The sequence below is a fragment of the Scaptodrosophila lebanonensis genome, unplaced genomic scaffold (genome assembly GCF_003285725.1).
Source record: "Scaptodrosophila lebanonensis strain 11010-0011.00,11010-0021.00 unplaced genomic scaffold, SlebRS2 tig00001410-arrow-pilon, whole genome shotgun sequence".
NCBI lineage: Eukaryota > Metazoa > Arthropoda > Insecta > Diptera > Drosophilidae > Scaptodrosophila > Scaptodrosophila lebanonensis.
The window spans coordinates 1,994,590-2,014,497 of record NW_022060738.1 but is presented as its reverse complement, the minus strand read 5'-3'; the positions used below and the strand labels follow the sequence as shown (position 1 = coordinate 2,014,497).

The 19,908-nt window shown below is 41.5% G+C and overlaps 4 protein-coding genes across 6 annotated transcripts; all 4 read right to left on the bottom strand.

The window, feature by feature from the left end:
- Nucleotides 1-618, bottom strand: LOC115630537. The gene is made up of 2 exons (XM_030527142.1): nt 250-618; nt 1-196 (listed from the first exon to the last, which is right to left on the bottom strand). The coding sequence occupies exons 1-2, from the start codon at nt 526-528 to the stop codon at nt 32-34; spliced, it is 444 nt and encodes a 147-aa protein (XP_030383002.1). The 5' UTR covers nt 529-618; the 3' UTR covers nt 1-31.
- Nucleotides 619-3,890: 3,272 nt separating this feature from the next.
- Nucleotides 3,891-5,962, bottom strand: LOC115630685 (lipase 1-like). Of its 2 annotated transcripts, none has more exons than XM_030527332.1 (3): nt 5,771-5,962; nt 5,038-5,718; nt 3,891-4,486 (listed from the first exon to the last, which is right to left on the bottom strand). In XM_030527332.1, exons 1-3 carry the CDS (start codon nt 5,897-5,899, stop codon nt 4,067-4,069), a joined length of 1,230 nt encoding a protein of 409 aa, XP_030383192.1. In that variant the 5' UTR covers nt 5,900-5,962; the 3' UTR covers nt 3,891-4,066. The 2 variants fall into 2 exon arrangements, with proteins under 2 accessions (XP_030383192.1, XP_030383193.1); XM_030527333.1 differs by having other exon boundaries at nt 5,038-5,694.
- A 506-nt stretch (nt 5,963-6,468) lies between these two features.
- LOC115630696 (lipase 1-like) lies at nt 6,469-8,367 on the bottom strand. Of its 2 annotated transcripts, none has more exons than XM_030527348.1 (3): nt 8,242-8,367; nt 7,509-8,189; nt 6,469-7,118 (listed from the first exon to the last, which is right to left on the bottom strand). In XM_030527348.1, exons 1-3 carry the CDS (start codon nt 8,353-8,355, stop codon nt 6,669-6,671), a joined length of 1,245 nt encoding a protein of 414 aa, XP_030383208.1. In that variant the 5' UTR covers nt 8,356-8,367; the 3' UTR covers nt 6,469-6,668. The 2 variants fall into 2 exon arrangements, with proteins under 2 accessions (XP_030383208.1, XP_030383209.1); XM_030527349.1 differs by lacking the exon at nt 6,469-7,118 and adding an exon at nt 7,342-7,456.
- A 1,449-nt stretch (nt 8,368-9,816) lies between these two features.
- Nucleotides 9,817-11,356, bottom strand: LOC115630691 (lipase 1-like). Its single transcript, XM_030527342.1, has 3 exons — nt 11,191-11,356; nt 10,458-11,138; nt 9,817-10,267 (listed from the first exon to the last, which is right to left on the bottom strand). The coding sequence occupies exons 1-3, from the start codon at nt 11,323-11,325 to the stop codon at nt 9,875-9,877; spliced, it is 1,209 nt and encodes a 402-aa protein (XP_030383202.1). The 5' UTR covers nt 11,326-11,356; the 3' UTR covers nt 9,817-9,874.
- Nucleotides 11,357-19,908: the final 8,552 nt, after the last annotated feature.

The window sequence follows — 19,908 nt, the reverse complement described above, 5'->3', positions numbered from 1 at the left end:
TTTTCGGGAAAGGTCTCTGCTACTCAATTGCCTACTGAGGCTGAAGTAGCATCGATTGGCTAGAGTTAATCTCCATTTGATTTCTAGGCTGACATCGTTGGTTGCTGTGACGGTGGTGCCAAGATACATAAAATCTTTCACCATTTCGAAAGTATAGTTTTCCACCGCGATCTGGGAGTCTGGTTGCCGCGTGTCCCTGCTAGAGGAAAACATATACTTAGTTTTGCTCTCATTTATCACCAAACCCACTTTTGCAGCTTCCTTCTCAATAGCCGCAAATGCTCCGGTGACGCCTCTCCTGGTACGGCTGATAATGTCTATATCATCAGCGTACGCAAGAAGCTGAACGCTTTTAAAAAAGATCGTTCCGCCTCGGTGTACACCAGCTTTGCGCACCACACTCTCCAGCAGGAAGTTGAAGAGATAGCACGAGAGGGCATCGCCTTGCCTGAAACCTCGAACGGTATCAAAGGGTTCGGAGAGGTCCTTTCCTACCTTGACGGAGCTACGAGTGTTGCTCAACGTCATTCTGCAAAGTCGCACTAGCTTTGCAGGGATACCGAACTCAGACAGTGCGGCATATACACGTTCCCTCCTCGGGCTATCGAATGCTGCTTTATAATCGACGAAAAGATGGTGGGTATCGATTTGAAACTCATGGGTTTTCTCCAGGATTTGGCGTAGCGTGAATATCTGGTCAGTGGTGGATTTACCAGGCATAAAGCCGCACTGATAAGGCCCAATCAGTGCTATCGCAAATGGCTTTAGCTTATCACACACTACGCTTGATATGACCTTATATGCGACGGAAAGAAGGCTGATTCCACGATAGTTGGTGCAGACCGTGGGATCACCTTTTTTTAGGACGGGACATAGGACACCGAGATTCCAATCATCAGGCATGCTTTCAGTTAGCCATATTTTGCAGATGAGCTGGTGCATGCACCCTACCAACTCATCGCCGCCTGCCTTAAACAGCTCCGCAGGCAGCCCATCTGCTCCCGCAGATTTGTTGTTTTTGAGCCGCTGGATGGCTGTTTCGACTTCGTCATGGCTAGGTGACGGTACTTCAATACCATCGTCGGCGATCGGTTCTGTGGGGTCATCTCCGCTGGCGGAATTGTTAACATCTTCGCCTGATAGAAGATTGGAGAAATGTTCCCTCCACAGTCTCAGTGCCGCTTGCCCGTCCACCACCAGATTTCCTTCCGAGTTCTTACAGGCTGACGCTGCGGGCTTAAAACCTTGTGTTAGACGCTTCACCTTCTGGAAAAATTTCCTAGCGTCGTTCCTGTCTCTACAAAGCTCCATCTCCTCTCGCTCTCGCTTTTCTTGCTCTCTCTTCTTGCGTCTAAAAAGCCGCCTCTCCTCCCTCTTCTTCTCCCGATATACATCATGCACAGCGCGCGTTGTCGCCGTCTGCAGGGTTCTTTTGTACGCGGCATTCTTCGCTGCAGTGGCTTCGCGGCACTCCTCGTCGTACCATTGGTTTCTCGGTAGCGGCTGTTGGAAACCAATGACATCTTCTGCGGCTGTGTGCAGTGAGCGGGAAATATGTGCCCAAAGTCCGCTACCAGTATCGGTTTCCGAGAACGGTTGAGAAAGCAGCTCAGAGAGTTGAGCGGAGTAAGCTTCGGCAGTCTGTTGTGCTAGCAGCTTTCCGACGTCTAGTTTTCGCTGCGTGTTGGGGCGTACATTTTTCGCCATGCATAATCGCATGCGGACCTTGGCTGCAACAAGTTGGTGGTCCGAATCAATATTCACACCACGGAACGTACGCACGTCCAGCACACTGGATGCATGCCTTCCATCTATCACAACATGGTCTATTTGATTTTTTGTCATTCGATCGGGTGACTGCCAGGTAGCTTTGTGGATATCAAGGTGTTCAAATCTGGTGCTACTCACCACCATGTTTCGTGCTGCGGCGAAGTCAATTAGCCTCAGTCCATTGTTGGATGTTGTCTCGTGGAGGCTGAATTGTCCGACTGTCGGGGCAAAGACGCGCTCTCTTCCAACCTTGGCATTAAAATCGCCAAGAACAATTTTAATGTCATGAGAGGGGCAGCGGTCATAGACTGTCTCCAGTCTCGCATAGAACTCGTCCTTGGTAATCTCGTCTTTGTCCTCCGTCGGAGCGTGGACGCAAATCAGGCTTATGTTGAAAAATCTCGCCTTGACACGAATGGTTGCCAGCCGTTCGTTCACAGGTGTGAACCTAGAGACACAGTTACGCAATCTCTTGCTGACCGCAAAACCGCATCCAAATTCGCGTCTTTCTGCATGGCAGCTGTAGTAGATGTCAAGGGCTGCTCTTTGGGAGCAACCCTGACCTGTCCATCGCATTTCCTGGATGGCGGTGATGTCAGCTCTTACTTTATTGAGAGCATCCGCCAATTGGATAGTAGCACCTCCTCTGTTAAGGGTCCGGACATTCCAGGTGCATATCCTTAAATCGTGGTCCTTTAAACGTTTGCTAGGGTCGTCAACTTTTGGGTGTTCCTTATCCGAGGCTGTTGTTATGTCCTTCACTGGGAGTAAAAAATTTTCATGTGGTGGGTCCCAAGCCCTACGCACAAAAGCGCTGCACACATTTGCTCACTTACCAACTCCGGATGGAGCCGGAAAGCTACCCAGAGAGCACCGCGAGGAGGTCGTGTGTCAACTTGATGATGGCAGAGACAAAGATCACTCTGGCCATTTCCACGTTAATGGCAGTCAGAAGCTTTACATTGTTCTACCAAAATCCGAGCCCTCCATTATTTCGGCATCATTGTTTGCTATTTCACGAGTAGTTTTTAGTTTTAGTTTTTATTGTCATATGTGGCACATGTGTGAGTGTGTTTGTGTGGGCTGCTGAGCTGCGCATAAAACGCATCAAAGTGCAATTTTTATATCCGGGTTCTCATCAACCTGCCGCCATTGCCGCCCCTCGTGCGTTCCACAAACAAGAACAAGTAAAAGCGCTTAGCAAAGCACGTCGCCCCCCCCCCCCCCATCCTTCGCTGCAACACCCATTACCCACACTGTGGCACCGCTGCTGTCCGTGCCTGCTTGGCAGCCACTTCCGCTTCCTCCGGCGTCCATGTTGGAGCAGCAGCTGCTTCTGTTAAACTCGTGCCGCTCGCTTCATAAATCATAAAACTTTCGCTGCACGCAGTCGGCGGCCACTGTGGCAAGTCGACTCCTTTCCCCTCACCTGCCCCTTCTGGCCAACGCACCACGCACCCCCCGGACTGGCATTTGCGTTCACCAAGTGTTGAGTAAATGTTTTCGCGCCTCGTTGCTCACAAATTCCCCAAACGTTTCGAGTGTTTTGTTGCGGTGCGGCAGCAGAGGACTATGTTGTTTGATTGTTATTGTTGTTGTTGCTGCGCTAGTCTTGTTGTCATATTTAGAAACATTTTAATATTATGGCAGCTTAAAAATGAAAAAAGTTTCGCCACTTTTGTGGGTATTTGCCGCTAATATACCAGAGTGATATTTTAAGCATCAGCTGGGGATCAAGCGGTATTCCTCTCCTATTGTCTGCCCATGCATGCTTCGCAGATATACTATACTCGTATATAGTGTGTAGATCCGTTTAAATGGTACTCCATGACATATTTTAGACGATTCTTATGTTATTGCTTTATTCTTTGCTTGCAAATAGAAAGTCACTTCATGTTGTAACGTTGCTCTGGCCCGGGTATGCTAGACGGCCAGAGTCGACTCAAAATTAGTTGTTTGGACCTCCAAAATAAAATAAAGTCGAGTTACAATTGAAAATTCATTGGGCGTTGGGCAAAATACATATAAGGACTAGCTTAAAATAATAATCTAAGTTGCTTAAAATACTATATATAGTACTTGTTAACAAACCATCTATTTATTTATTCTTTTTGTGTTTCTTAAACAATTTGAAAAGCTATCATTGAACAAATCTTTGCCTGCCTAAATACAATACGCTTGAAGCATATTTTCAAAAGTATTCAGGTGAAATAGCATTACCGCAGCGTCAATCTGCACGTTCTTTTTAAATCTTTTCAAATTTCCAGGAGCTTTAATGAGCCATCAAAGTAATTGATCAAATTCTTAGGTCAAAACTGTGTTCATTTTCTATAGTTTTCTCAAACTGTCTTGAGATCGCCAATATGTGCGGATGCGTTCGAAAGCGCATGCTGGCGCCCCACATTATATCTAGATGATTCCATTTCGGATTTGAGTACAAATGGTTAACGACCACGTTCGGCAGCTGATTTGCTAGCCTCTGAACATCTTCGGGCACAGAAATGGGGTCGTTATGGGTATAATACAAAGCAATGGGTGCAGTAATACGTCCGATGGGGTAATCCGGTGGGTCCAGGCGGCCGTAAATCCGTCTATTAATTTTCGCCCCGTAGTCGAAGGCATGAAATCGGCCAGACCTAGTGAGCTGCAAGTAGTGTTTGATCTGAAGAGTGCTGCACCCGGCAGGCAAATGGCCAAATATAACAGGAATCATGGTCTGTTAATGTTATTATTTTTGTTAAGTATGTATGTGTGTATAAGGAAATTAGTAAATGGTGCGTTTAAAATTTAATTTGGAAAAACATTTAAAACCGATGACAAAACTGTTCATCGGTTAGAAATATTTTCTTTTACAAATTAAATAAAAAAAGTGTAGCTTTAAATTTGTAAAAATACCTGCTGCCGTAACTAAAGTTTTCCACAAGTATTTGTAATTTAAAAACTACAGATTATATTTAGAACCTTAAGCAAACTATTTATCAAGCGATGCCTGAACTTTAGAGTTGCGTCTATTATTAAGTACTCTAAGTGCTTTTTCGGACCATAACAACATTTGGAAATGCTCCAAATACTAGCTTCGTATTGGGGTTCTTGATTTCTTCTTTGAGTTCCAACAGAATTTCCTTGGATCGTCCTATCCCCAATAGGGTTCTAGGCAGCAAATTTTAGGTCATTTTGCAAAACTAGTATAGTAGTACTCCAAAAACTATTTAATCTCTCATCTTTTTTCCCCTAGATATCCTGATGTGTTTTAGTAGAACCACCTACCTTGTTTAACTCCCTCTCGTTGTTTCCAATCGCGCTAAAGAGGTAATACAGACAAAATCTCATTGAGAGCACTGATAATAGACAGATATGCATATTGTCATGGGAATGTCGATACAACTCAATGGCTTCATTAGAGCCAGTAAATATGAGAACTTTTGTGATTATCAAATGGAAAGTTGGCGTCTTCATGTGACCGAGAAATGCCACGGGCGTGAAGCCGTTCATCAGATGTACTTTGTCATTGTACTCTGGCAGCTTGGAAGCCATCACAAAGAAGGAAGTGGAGCCCTGCGAATGGCCGTAGTAGGTTAACTTCGCAAATCGCGTCACATTCAGCACCGTATCGATCATTGCAGGCAGATCATAGATTCCCATTTCATGCCACGAAAAGTTCCAAAAAGCACTATCTTCGTTGGGGTCCAGGGAAGTGTGGTTACGAGAATAGGTATTGCCGCGACTATTTCCCATCCAGACATCGTAGCCAGAGTCGTACAGATAATATGCCAATCCACTTTGTGGTCCCATCATTATCCATGTGGCAGAGCTGTCCAGAATTCCGTGTACAAGCAGGACGGGCTGAGCCCCCGGTCTAGGGATGCGGTGCATTCCCAGTATATAGTTGTCCGAAGTGGTAACAAAGTGTGCCTCGTTTGGATACTTGTATTTGGCCAGCAGTTCCAGCTATGGTCTTGAGTATTTAAGTGAATTGTCGAAGTAGTTCTGAAGTTCTTACCGTCGTCATATGTGCATCTTCAGACACACTGGGCGGATAGTTCCGTTCCAAAAAGCCTGCTCTGCTGCTGGAAAATTGCATGGCTATGCAAATGGCACTTAGTCCGTAGACTGTAAGCCAATTATCCATAACTAAAGCAGAGCTGGTTGTACCTTCACCCCTAAATTGGTAGATTGTGTGGACGAGCGAGGTGCTACCTTCCGAACAATAAGCGGGAATGCCAACTACAAGTATGTTGATGCGCGTTAAATATTTTATTCAGTGAAGCACTTAAAGCGGAACCAACACTAAAAACAAGAGAGAACGCTACAGTCTAGCAAGCCCGACAGTGAAATACCCTGTACCCAGGTAAACTTCCGACACTGAGGTATATGCGCCCATAGTATAAGCAAAAAGAGGAAGAAGAAGAGCGAACTTGTTGCTGCAGTTTGGGGGGGTTGTACTGGCGAATCCAGATTCTCCTATGTCCGAGAAAGGACGAGTTTATTTTATTTTTTGGAATTTTCCCCCCCTTCCCCCGCTACAGAATTTCGTCAATAGCGTCCACATTTCAAATGCTACCTAAACCAAACTTTATCCAATTCGGTCAATTCTAAGAAAAGTTATTCGCGAAACAAATTCTATCCTGTACATTCCCCCCCAAACTGCAGCAACAAGTTCGCTCTTCTTCTTCCTCTTTTTGCTGCTGCTTTGGGCGCATATAACTCAGTGACGGAAGTTTACCTGGGTACAGGGTATTACACTGTCGGGCTTGCTCGACTGTAGCGTTCTCTCTTGTTAATAATTAATTTGATTTACATTTAAATAGAAATTCTTATCTCAACGACTCGTCTCAAGTTTTCGATTCATCTTCAATTTTTTTAAGGTGAAAATTCGAAACCTAATTTTGTAATTTTTGTTATTCTTCATAGTCCTCCTCTGAGTCCTTCGAACCCTTCTGCGGTTCTGGTGTAGTTAGCCAGGGCTTTTGGAAATATTCCAATCTCTTGGAAATCTCCACCATTTTCGGCTGCAGTCGTCGCCGCGCATTCGTGGCCCAAATGATGTCCGCGTGATTCCAATTATTAAATATTTGATGAGCGACCACATTGGACAGCTGTCTTGCCAATCGTTGAATATCCTCTGGCACCGTTAGATAGTCGTTTTCAGCCACGTACAAAGCAACAGGCACTGTGATGTTTTCTATATTGTAGTCTATTGGGCTTAGGCTACCGTATTTCAGCATCGATTTTTTTGGCGAGTATTCAAAGGAACAGAATCTACCGGACTTAATGAGCTGCAAATAGTGCTGGACTTGGCGTATGCTGCTGCCGGCGGGCAAATGGCCAAGGATTACAGGAATCATGGTCTGGGGGAGATAAAGAAACGAACAGTTTATAACAATTGGGAGAGTTGTAATACTTCTAAGGTTCTCAAGGAAATAATTACACTAAACTGGCGATGACACTTGAAATCTTCGACGGAATTTGGTCCATCTATCTACTATAGAGATAATTGACATGAAACATTTGTCAAATTAAACAAAAATAAAATAAAATGCTCGCATGTTCTGTGGTGTAATAATCAGAATTGTCTAAAAAGGGCATTAATAACCTGCAGGTGTTTTTACTAAAACGAGATTATTTGAATTTAAAATAATTAAGACTCCTAAGTTGAAATATTCTAGCTGTCCTCCAAAGTATTCACCTAAATATGTAAATACTCGTATGTAGTACACTTTATTTCGGGGATCACCTACCTTGTTTATTTTTTTCATATCGCCACCCACTGCACGGCTGACGTAATTCATACAAAGATTTAGCACTGTTTTCGATATGAAACACATTTTGAGCATTAGTTTCGATCGTGGCAACAGCTCCATTGGCTTATCCTTGCCGAAGAGTAGGGCCATCATGGCCCGCACTACCTTTACTAATTTCGTCTTGATGTGATTCAGGAAAGCCACGGGCGCCAGGGCGTTTATAAGAATCACTTTGTCATTGTACGCTGGAAGACTGGAGGCCATCACAAAGAAGACAGTCGTACCCTGGGAATGACCATAGTACGTTAATTTCTTAAAACTGGTCGCATCTAGCACTTTATCGATCATTGCAGGCAGATCATAAAGGCCTATTTCGTGCCAAGAAAAGTTCCAAAAAGCACGATCTTTACTGGGGTTCAGCGAAGTGTGGTTGCGAGAATAGGTATTGCCGCGACAATTCCCCAGCCAGACATCGTAGCCAGAATCGTACAGATAATATGCCAACCCATTTCGCGGTCCCATCAGTATCCACGATGCCGAGCTATCCAAAATTCCGTGCACCAGTAACACGGGTTGAGCGCCCGGTCGAGGTATGCGATGCAGTGCCAGTATATAGCCATCCGAGGTGGTCACAAAATGCTCTTCACTCGGATGTCTGTACTTAGCGAGCAGTTCTAGCTATGGTTATAGGAGCGTTTAGGAATTATTGAAGTGATTGCAAAGCTATTACCGTCGTCAAACGTGCATCTTGAATGACACTAGCCGGATAGTTTCTTTCCAGATAGCCGGCCCCACTGGTGGCCAACTGGACGGCCAGACAAAGGCCACATAGCCAGTTAATCATGCTTTACAAAAGGTTGCTGTGGACTGGCAATAGAGGCACTACCATCCAATATAATAAGTTGTTATCAATTAACACGCTATGCCATTCTATATACTTGTACGATGTGAACGCTTTAATGAATGGCAATGAGAGACCGTAAACGGTTTTGAAACTGGAACTGATGTAAAACGGGATGCGATCATACATAGTTTTTCTCAATGTCTGAGTTTCCCATTTGTGGCTTCTTTTACAATTTTTGATAAAACGTGGTTATATAAAACAGTTTTACTTTCTTTTCTACATAGAAATACAAATTTTAATCGAAATTGGAGGCTAAAACTGCAAAATAGGCATCTATAAGATACGAGTATGTGTTATAAATTAGCTGATGAAATAAATTGATAAACTGAACTCACATTGCGTTGGAGCATGTACCAGAATTGGTACATCATTCTACCTGTTTTCGATGATCTGATGGTGATCAGACTAACTAAACATTGAGAAAAATCGGTGCTGCACTTTATGGAAACGATGCGTGGTTTCATGATCAACTCGAAAACAAATGCCTGCTGAAAGCAATGTTTATTTCACTCAATTCATTTAATAATGATTTTCTGCGAATGCTGCATAAAAACAGCATTGTATAATTTACAAACAAGAGAGAACGCTACAGTCGAGCAAGCCCGACAGTAAAATACCCTAAATGCTCCATAAAAAAGGAAAGTTAAAAAAAAATTATTTACAAATATTTAATTAACTTAAATAATTAATTAAATTAAATTTAAAATATTCAATATTACATAAGTGTTTATTTACAGTTTCAATAGAATAAATTTACATCAGAATCGTGTCTCTGCGTGTTTATATGGGTGTATGTATGCAGCAAAAAGTTGAACCAAAGCAGCAACAACAACAACAGCTGCGGACAGAGCTTCTGCAGAGATTATATTTAAGGCTAAAACTTTCTTCATAATTCACATATCATATAGACACATAATCACTAATGGCATAAAGTTACCAAATTTTAGTTTGAAATTTCAAAAAGTACGGGAGTTATGGAAAAAACACAAACTCGACCTTTCTCGGACTTGGGAGAATCTAGATACCAAAATTGGTTATTCTAGCTCTTATACTTTCTGAGATCTTTGCGTTCATACAAACGGACGGACCAAGAATATATTTACTTTGTGGGGTGTGCCACGCCTCCTTCTGTTTGTTAAATACATTTGCACAAAACTAAAATACCCCTTTATCCTTAAATAAAATAGCATTGCCCTATTATTTGAAAAGTATTTAATTTAAATTAATTACCTTGAACAATGTAGCCTCTTATTTGAGCAGCACTTTGGGGAAAATATCGAAAGCATTCGATTTGAAGGGTTATAATAATTATAATTATACTTTATAAGTCTCGTAAAATATAGTTGTGGATTACACCTGGCAGATCAATATTGAATTAATGAGCCCCAGTACTAACAGGTGAGCTGGGTGGTCGTTTATTAAACGACATTTAAGCTGAAAATAGTATTTTATTTCCTTTTCATTCGTCGGTTGTCTCCCATTTCTTGGAATTAGCCATCATTTGCGGCTGCGCCTCTTGTCGCAGATTTGGGGCCCAAACCATATCCACATGATTCCATTCAGGATTCTCATATAAATGATTGACGACCACTTTGGGCAACTGCTTTGCCAATCGCTGAACATCCTCTGGCACCGTAAGAAAGTCGTCCTTTGTAAAATATAAAGCGATAGGTGCCGTAACGCGTTGTAATTGGTAGTCGGGTGGCTTAGAGGTTCCATAAATACGTTGATTTCTTTTTAGGTAAAAGTTGTATGGACGGAATCTGCCGGACCTAACCATCTGCAGAAAATGGTTCACTTGAAGCGTGCTGCAGCCGGCGGGACAATGTCCGAACATTACAGGATACATGGTCTGAAATGGGTGCAACCCGAAGAAAAGGCACATTTTAAACGATACTTGTTTAGCTAAGTATTAGTTAGTCTTCTACATTTGAACTTTCTGATATCAAATTCTGCCGCTTCTGGTAAAATATTTCTGCTCTGAAATTTCTCCGAAGTCTCACAACTACGCAGGTGAACGCCCACAATCAGGATCTACTCACCTTATTGTGTGATTTTCCATTGCCGCCAAATAAAAGTCTAGTAAAGCGCATGCAAAATTTTAGCCAATATGATGACATGAAGCAGAAATCCAAACCCATTTCGGACCGCGGCATGATTTCTGAGGGTCCATTGTCCGTTAAAAACACATTCTTCATGGAAAGTCCCATATCAAGTAGCGGCGTCTTTGTGTGTTGCACAAACACCGCGGGTGCCAGGGCGTTCATCAGATGAACATTATCATTATATGCTGGAAGACTGGAGGCCATCACGAAGAAGACAGTCGTACCCTGGGAATGACCATAGTACGTTAACTTCTTAAAGCCCGACACATCTAGTACTGTGTCGATCATTGCAGGCAGATCATAGATTCCCATTTCATGCCACGAAAAGTTCCAAAAAGCACGATCTTTATTGGGGTTCAGCGAAGTGTGGTTGCGAGAATAGGTATTGCCGCGACAATTCCCCAGCCAGACATCGTAGCCAGAGTCGTACAGATAATATGCCAATCCACTTTGTGGTCCCATCATTATCCATGTGGAAGAGCTGTCCAGTAGTCCGTGCACCAGCAGGACGGGCTGAGCGCCTGGTCGAGGAATGCGATGCATTCCCAGTATATAGTTGTCCGAGGTGGTGACAAAGTGCGCTTCATTTGGATAATTGTATTTGGCCAGCAGCTCCAGCTATGGTTGAGAATACTTAAGAGAATTGCCTAAGTATTTCTGCACCTCTTACCGTCGTCAGATGTGCGTCTTCAATAACACTGGGCGGATAGTTTTGTTCTAGAAAGCCAGCTCCACTGATGGCCAATTGGATGGCCAGCGAAAGGCCATTTAGCCAGTATTTGGAATACTGCATATTGTTTCTCATAGTGATGACATAATCAGCACTGCTGGGGATCAACTGCGAAGTGGTAGGTGGTGTACGACTAAGCCAGTAACTTTTTTTTAACTAGTATAATGAGTGGCAATTTCCGCTAATGCTTAACTCTGCCAAATGATCAATAAATCATTAGTAAGTGGGGTCTCACGAGCTGAAACAGAACTCAGCACGAACTGTACAAATTGAAATGAAGAATCAGAGCAGAAACTAGAACTTTTATTTACAATTTAAGCAAATCAGAACCAAATCATTAATTATATCGCAACTTGTATCTGAACTGAATGTTCAAAATGAAGAACAGAAAACAGCAACAAATTGTCATTAATTGAAGCTCAATCTTATTTGATGAACTTTTAATTACTATATTCCGTGATTTAGTTTTTTGAATTTCTATGGGTTTTTATAAAAACGAAATGAATATGTGAGCATTAAAGGGTTGCTGAGTTCTTCATAAGCAGAGTTTAGCATTGCAATGTATATTGCAAGAAATCAAGGGCATTACAATTTGGTTTAAAATCCTAGTCCTACCGACGTTGTAATAACAGCAAGAACAATGTGGAGTGTTGAAAAATAAGTAAAAAAGCTATCTCGGAGACTATGGGACCTAGGAACACCAAATTTAAGTCAAAGGTGCCCTTTGTGAATACGCAGAAAATGTGTATTTCGGAATTTCCCTCCCTCCCCCCTCTCCAAAGCAAATCGTAATTTTCGAACGCGAATTCGGGAAACACCCCCAGTAAGTTATTATGTGTCAGTATGACAAGTTTCACTATGATAGACCGATTCAACAATAAGTTATAGCCACGCACTGCCCCAGCTCTGCCCGCAGCTCTTGTTGATGCTGGTGCTTTGGCTGACTGCAAACATGCTTACACAGATACGAATAGATGCGAATAGGCATTCATACACTCACATAGACGTAATTGCTTTGTATATGTACAATTATACTCCCTTTACGTGAGTTCGAATACCGAGAGAGGTAACATCGATCCAAATTATTTTTTCTAATTTTCTTAATTTTTTCTATAATTATTGTAAACATATGTACAGAGTATTTCAAAGTCGGGACACCCGACTTTAGCTTTTTTACTTGTTAAATAGTTTTCCGGTTTAATCGTAAACTCTCCAAGAGAGTCTTAAGCAGACGCATAGCCTTTCTGCAAATACTACAAGTATATCTTCTCAAAACTATTCTTGGTTTGGCTAAAGCAGCATATACTATTTGCTTTATAGTGTAGACTGGCGACTATTTACTTAATATATCAAGTGCTTTGTGTGGATCAGCGATAATAGATAAGCATAAAATAATAAAATTATTTATGTCACGCAAAAGGGTGATTAAAAATATATATTCTCTATTAGTCTATAGGTTTTAAATATTTGTAAAATTGTGCCACACATGCAGTTGATGTTAACATTTAAAGGCGAGTCCACAGTATTATTCATTTAGTTTCAAAGCTGCTACTTTCATTGGCAAACGAGGTTCAACTAGCAAAACCAAATATTTTAGGCTGCGGCCTAGAGCCTACAAGTAGAGTCAATATTTGCGCGTTTGATTGAAAAATTTAATTTTTAATTCATTTGCGGCCTTTCCAAAAGCATTCGACACGCTTCGCTACTCGGCTCCCTACAATCCAGCCCAGTCCATTCTAGCTCACAGACAGACTCTCACTCTCAATGGCGCTTGACCAACCAATTTGCCTTTTTTCTGGCCTGTCCATCAAGCCGATCCACAGACATACTCTGATATGCACATTTCAAAGCCTAAGCGTAATCGTCGTCGTCGTCGTTTTTTTACAATTGATTGCTAAAAATTGATTTCTGCTTCTGCATAAAATATTTGGTTAGAACGATTCGGCTCCATTCGTCGCTCTATTGCCGCCAACAGCTGCCATGCCTCTGAATGGCAGTCTGACAAAGCGATGGGGGCGTGGGTCGGCGTCTCGCATTCATGGCCTGGTTGCCAGGCACTGGTCACGGCCCTGGTCCCGTCCCATTTTCGCATTCCATCTCGTCCTCAATACCGGCCGGCTGTTGCCAATGGCGCTGTCGGACGTTCCGACGTTCCGACATTTGACAAATAACTTAATTCGGCGTTGTCACCACATGTTGGCAGCATTGGCGACGCTTTTGAAGTTGGCATGCAAATGCAGCCTGCTGTTTACTATTTACCCCCCTACCGCCCTCCCTTCCACCATGTCAATAAAAGAGGCCTTCCATTGCTTCCACTGCTGTACAACTTTAAAGTGGAGCGGAGCCAACTGTTTCTGAAAATTAAAGTTCTCAAATGTGTTGAGAGTGTGCTTTTTTATAAAATTGTCGGCCTAAAGATCCATAATATCCATAATATGCAGAGACGACGTAGTATAATTCAATACTTGTACTTTATTATTCTTATAAGAAATGTATTAATGTTAATTTAAGTATGTTAAATGCCTCTTTTGTGTGTGTTTGTCGCTTAATATAAGTATTTAAATAAGTAACTATAATTATGTTTTAAATGGTACCTTAATAACGACGACCACTTCCTATTTCACGATCAGCTGCCTGCTCTTCAGGGACTTCCCCAATTCCTACATGTAGTTCAAACCTGCTTAGGAATACTAAGCGTATTATATTTTATATTGAACTAGCGTATCGTTGCTGCACCACTGAATTGTAGTGGTTTTTAAGCTCTCCAACGTCACATCATTCCCAATTCCTCCTTCGCTTTTTATGACTTCGATCAGGTCCTTCTTCCGGTTCTATGGATGTAAATGTACATAGATGCCCTATCGAGAAGATCTTGCAATCGTGATTCACGTTCGTTGGTATTTTGAGCGACTGTACATGGAACACACAGAAGGAGGCGTGGCAGACCCCACAAAGTATATATATTCTTGATCAGCATAACAAGCCGAGTCGATATAGCCATATCCGTCTGTCTGTCCGTCTGTCTGTCTGTCTGTATGAACGCAAGGATCTCAGAAAGTATAAGAGCTAGAATAACCAAACTTGGTATACAGATTCTCCTGAGCCCGAGAAAGGAGTTTGTTCATTTTTTCTGATCCATCCCCCCCACTCCCCCCCCCTATTAACGATTCTCCATAACTCCCGTAATTCTTGGAATTTAGAACTTAAATTTGTTACTGATTAAGTTACTGATTATATATCCGTATACCAAGTTTCATTATGATAGGTTGATCGGAAAGAAAGTTATAGCCATATAACCAGGCCCAATGCACACATACATACATATGTACAAGTACACAAACACGCATAGACACGATTCTGATGTAAATGTAAATGTATGTATGCATGTATGGAATATATTTAATTTAGTTAATTAATTTAATTATATTAATTAATTAACTTAATTTCTTTTTTGTGGGGTGGTACAGGATATTTAAGAGTTGAGCCTGCTCGACTTTAGCATTCGTTTCTTGTTTTTCACTCATGTTTTTTAATTTTGTGATTTTTTTACAAATGGATGCATTTTATTGAATTCGATTTTATTTTTTTACGAATGAAATACGAACAAAATGATGAAAAAGTGTCTGTCAAACAAATGAAAATGAGCAGAAATAGCCAGAAAACGATGGTTGATCCCGTGGAACAATCGCCACGAAACTTCACAGGATTACCCACGGGACTATTTTGAATATTGCCACAAAATTTGATCAAAATCGGTTGAGCGGCTTTGAAGTCTATAGGGAACATATAGTATATACATACACTAGCAGGTCTTGCCCGTCTTTGCTGGGCAAAGTAAAATGTGCTTATAATTAAAAGTTTATTTACTACAAGTATATGATAGTCTTCTTTCGACGCTCTCTAAAGTTTTTTAAAGAGTTCATTTTCCAAATAGCAAATATAGTACAATAAGTACTATGTATGGTTGTACGTAAATACATACTTATGTACATATCTTCGTTACACACCGGGCGGACTGCCAGTCCTGACTTAACTGTGTGCTTCCTCAGCACGTTGTACGCACGGTCGAGTTATCCCTGAAAAGTCCGACGCGGGACATTCAATTATGATTTATAAATCGGGACGTCCCACCAAAATTGGAGCGTTCGGCAACGCTGATATGTACATACATTTAAATTTTTCATGCAGCCGTTATCCGCCCATATACATACATATATAAGTATGTGTTACATTTTTTAATTCTACACTAATTTGTGTCTTCAATTCCAAATATGATTGTTGTGAATGTAAAAGGTGTGTTTCTGCTTTTGTAAATCGCATGAATACACTCACAAAATAGGCTTAACGGTAAATGACTCTTAGATTTGTCCAGAATACATTTGTAGTGTTGTTAGTTAACACTAAAACGATAAGTCGCTGTAAATATGCGATCAGCTGAGATGATAGAGATGGGCATGTGTCGGATGCTCTATGTGTTGGAGCATCAAAACTATCAATAGTTGAACCCGTCGATACAATCAATAGTTCCATCGAAGTTTGAATGCAATTAACAGAAAATTTAAATAATAACATCTTATAATTTATTGAGATCAATTAGAACAGATCAACGCAACGCAACGCGAAGCAAAATATGCGTAGCTCCGCTTTCGGTTTCTGCTTTACTATCGCTTACGCAGTCGTTGCCTAGCGACGGTAACTGTAAACTTTTGGCATTTTGCTTTTGAAATTAACAGGCGTAAATGATCAAAACGAAAGAAGAAGCGCGGGCCAATGACTTGCAGTTGTTGTTGTACATACATATGTATGTACATATGCATGGGCTGTGCGTTGATCACCAATCAGTCAGTCAGTCAGGACAAACTGTTTTATATATATAGATATGTGCATACTTCCATTTTTATATGCATACTTGTATATAATAGATAGATTAGAACACATTTTTCTTCTTACATATTTTGGATATACAATGTGATGTAAAATTTGTTTTCTGCTGCCTCAGTTGTGTTTGCACTTTCGACCTACATTTGCCAGATTTGCAAATTGCCTGCAAGGGGAAATTACTTAATTCGCTTGCCCCACAACGAGTGCCCAGCGAACACCTTGGACAGGGCGCGTGCCTGACAATTATCGGGCCCACTCGCTGCCAATCACACGACCATCAGTGCTGGCCACACGAACGTGCTGAAATGGAAGCGAGAGCAGTGGTTGCGGGTGGGCGAGGGGGAGGGGCACTGGCACAAACCGGCTTACAATGTCAGCAACAGCAACTGGTCGATCCCAGTGGACGGAGGCACAATGAAAAGCGAAACCAATCAATTGGCCCGCTGCTGCTTAACTGAAACTAAAACAATAAGAGCAGCCGATCGAGCTGTGCTTTATATACTACATATATAATATACACTTTATGTAGGCTACACTGACTGCAGTCAGAGGCTGGTAACAACATACGTATGTATGTATTGCAGTATTGTCTTTACAACTGTGACTTATAAAATAAGCTCTGACCTAAAAAAAAATTTAGACACTGCTGGACCTATGTATATATTGTGAAATATGACTATAAGAGTACTACCTCAGGCAAGAATTTTTGTTTTAATCTGATAAATATAGTTTGGTAAATGAGTCACCACAAATGTACTACCATATAGTTTAGTTTGTAAGAGTATTAGGGCTTCGTTCTGTCGTAACATACATTTTTTGCGAGCTCATTTTTTCTCAGTTCAGAGGCATTGTGATACAATTTGTGGCGACCCATTTCCATGGCTTATTAGGCTGCTTGATGCTGCCTCTCTGCCTAGCTGCCTAGCCGGCTAGGCTTACCTGGGCATCTGTCGTCTACTAGTTAGCTGTGCGGACCAGATTATGATCATCATTGTTTAGCCAGCATTTAGGCGCTTTGTTTGATGCCAACTCTAGGTTTATGCCGTGACAGTAATTGCGAATTGCAGATTCGAGGGAGGTAAACGGCACAAAAACCGAGTAACTTCCAAGATAATTAAAAAATGTTTTTATTATCAGTTGTGGACTGTAATTTTCGGTCCTGCTTTGTTATTCGATTAATAAGAATTATACTTTATATTGGTGGCTGTAGAAAGTATGAAATATTTCTGAAATTTGACTGTCTATTAAGGTTATGTTAAGTGACATACCGATGTCTGATTGAGAAAAATGTATTAGTCTTTATAAACAAAAATTTAAACATAAAGATGTAAATTGTACCCAAGCTGCAATGTCAAGTGCTTTAAGAACTTCTTTAGGAACAAAGTAATGTCACACAATATTTTAAAACATTGTTCAGTAGCTGGTTCTTAATATATGTAGAAATAGGCTCTTAAGAAACGATTTGTGATACAAACGTCGAACAAAAAGCAGCAGGAATATGGAAAAAAAACAAATTAAGTTAATAGCGCTTGATTTTTTACAATGAATACAATTTAGTTTAATTTATTCTTTCAGCTTATGAAGTGGCGTTCCATACAAATGCATTTTGTTTACTATTTGATTTTCGAATGCTTCTCTTTGGAAAGAAGAAGCGTAACCAACACTCCACAGCGTCATTGCTAATGCAAAAATTGGCTAAAAAAGCCAGCGTATAAACCATGTGCGAGCATTTAGGACTGTCCTCTCAGCCTGTTTCGATTACCACGCACGTGACTTTTAATCACGCGCGCATAAAATTTAATGCGAAATCACAGACATTGTTGGCAATTTATAGCCGCACGGGCCTATTTTATGGGCACCACAACTTTCGACTTTGCTCAGCTCCGGCTCGGCTCGGCTCAGCTCTGTTCAGTTCAGCTCATTATGTTGCGCTCTATATGGATGGGCATTTATCTTCTGGGCGAGAGGCAGAAGCCGGTGCGGAAAGTTTCAAAAAAGTGCGTAATGCCTCGAGTCGGGGCTGGCGTGCTGTTGGCCGGCAAAAGTTGTTCGTTGCTTAAACTGGCTAGGCGTAGCCAGAAGTTTACGACTTAACGGAAGTTTTGGCAAAGCCGTAAGCAGCAAGGCGTAAGCCGTCTGGCATTTGTCTACTTGGCGCGCCACTTGACTTTAACCTTTTCAAGCTGTTTTGGCTGCTAGGCTGCCATGTTGGCCGCCATGTTGCATTTAATTCAACATATTTCGTCCCAGACAGACAACTGCAGCCGGGCTCGGTCCGTCTTCCTTTTACGACTTGACGCTGTGCCAGCAGTATGGTAGGCAGTCCGCTCCAGGACTGGGGGCGTGTTATTGTGCGCAGTCTATTTGCCTGCCAACATCTTTTGCAGGACGCGCCCGATGCCAATTACAATGCGTTTGCCTGCCTGTCAGCCTCACTCAGTTACAGTCTTCACTGCCACTCCCACCGCCCACCACCCACCGCTCAGACACCTCTCCACAATCCGTTTTGTCTGCATTTTGTAATTACTTTTGGTTCCTGCTTTCGCTTTGTGTGCACGTGCCACTTTGTTGGCCCCCAAGCCTCAGTCCAAGCCCCACTCTGCCTCTGGCTCCGCCTCTGCCTCTGCTTAGACCTGTCCGGCCTTAAATTTTACGCCCCGGCGAGAACAAGTTCAGGGTCAGTGGCAATAAATTGTTCAGCAACAGAAAATGCGCAATTTAAAAGCATTTATTTTTATTTTTATTATAAATTTTCCCCTTCCTGCAATCTGGATGCCATTGCACAAAATGATGTGCACGCAATTACATTCAAGTTAATTAAATTTTAATATTTAATACGACGTGCTGAAAGTTTAATTAAACTAAGAATAATAATAATAATACAAAAAATTTATATTTATTAAATTGCGGGCATTAATTCCGCAATGTGGACGGTGTTGAGGGCTGTCTTTTGCCTGCCGGTTAATTTGATCGATAAAGGAAAATTATTATACGCTCTCATTAATTACGTCATTATTTGCGTATTGTCAGCAGTCCATGACATGCGAGCGCATACGAGCATTATCTGCATTGCCATGACATGAGAAATACCACGGAATTATCGGTAGGGTTGTGGGTCGTTGTTGCCAGGACAACCAACGGCTCTCGATGTTCGGCTTTAGGCTTTTGGGGACAGGCAGTGATTGCCGGATGATGGGCCCATCAATAAAATGAATGAGTGATAAAGGATTACAGCCGCAACGGAATTGATTAATTTATGGAAAATGAAAAGACACTCTTCGCAGGGGTTGGGCAGCGAAGGCAGAGGCTGAAAACTTACACTGCCCAGCAAAGGGTTTTTTCAAGTGTAATGCATTAAATTGAAAGCTTCCAATTGTGTTGAATGCTGTAAGTTGGCAGAAACTTTCAAGATGCATCGTTATTTAATTTCATATAATTTGTGATTGACGCCATAAATTAATTCAATTAGTTAGCGTTTTAATTAAATGTTGCTTGCAGCTAATGAACAGCAATTGAGTGCCAACTGGGCGCGATTTGAGATTATATTGACATTAGCATGGAATGAATCTAATTTAAATTAAATTGTACTAAAATCGGTTTAAAGCCGCTTAACATTTGAAGCTCGGCATTAAAAATAAACTAATGTGCGTGCGGAAGCTATAAAATATTTCAAAAAGTTACTTAATTAGTTGTTTAATTTAAATTAGGGAGTCTATCTTCAATAGTTCTTCACCATAAAGGTGCAGTGCCTGAAGAAAATGTTGGTTACTATTTTAT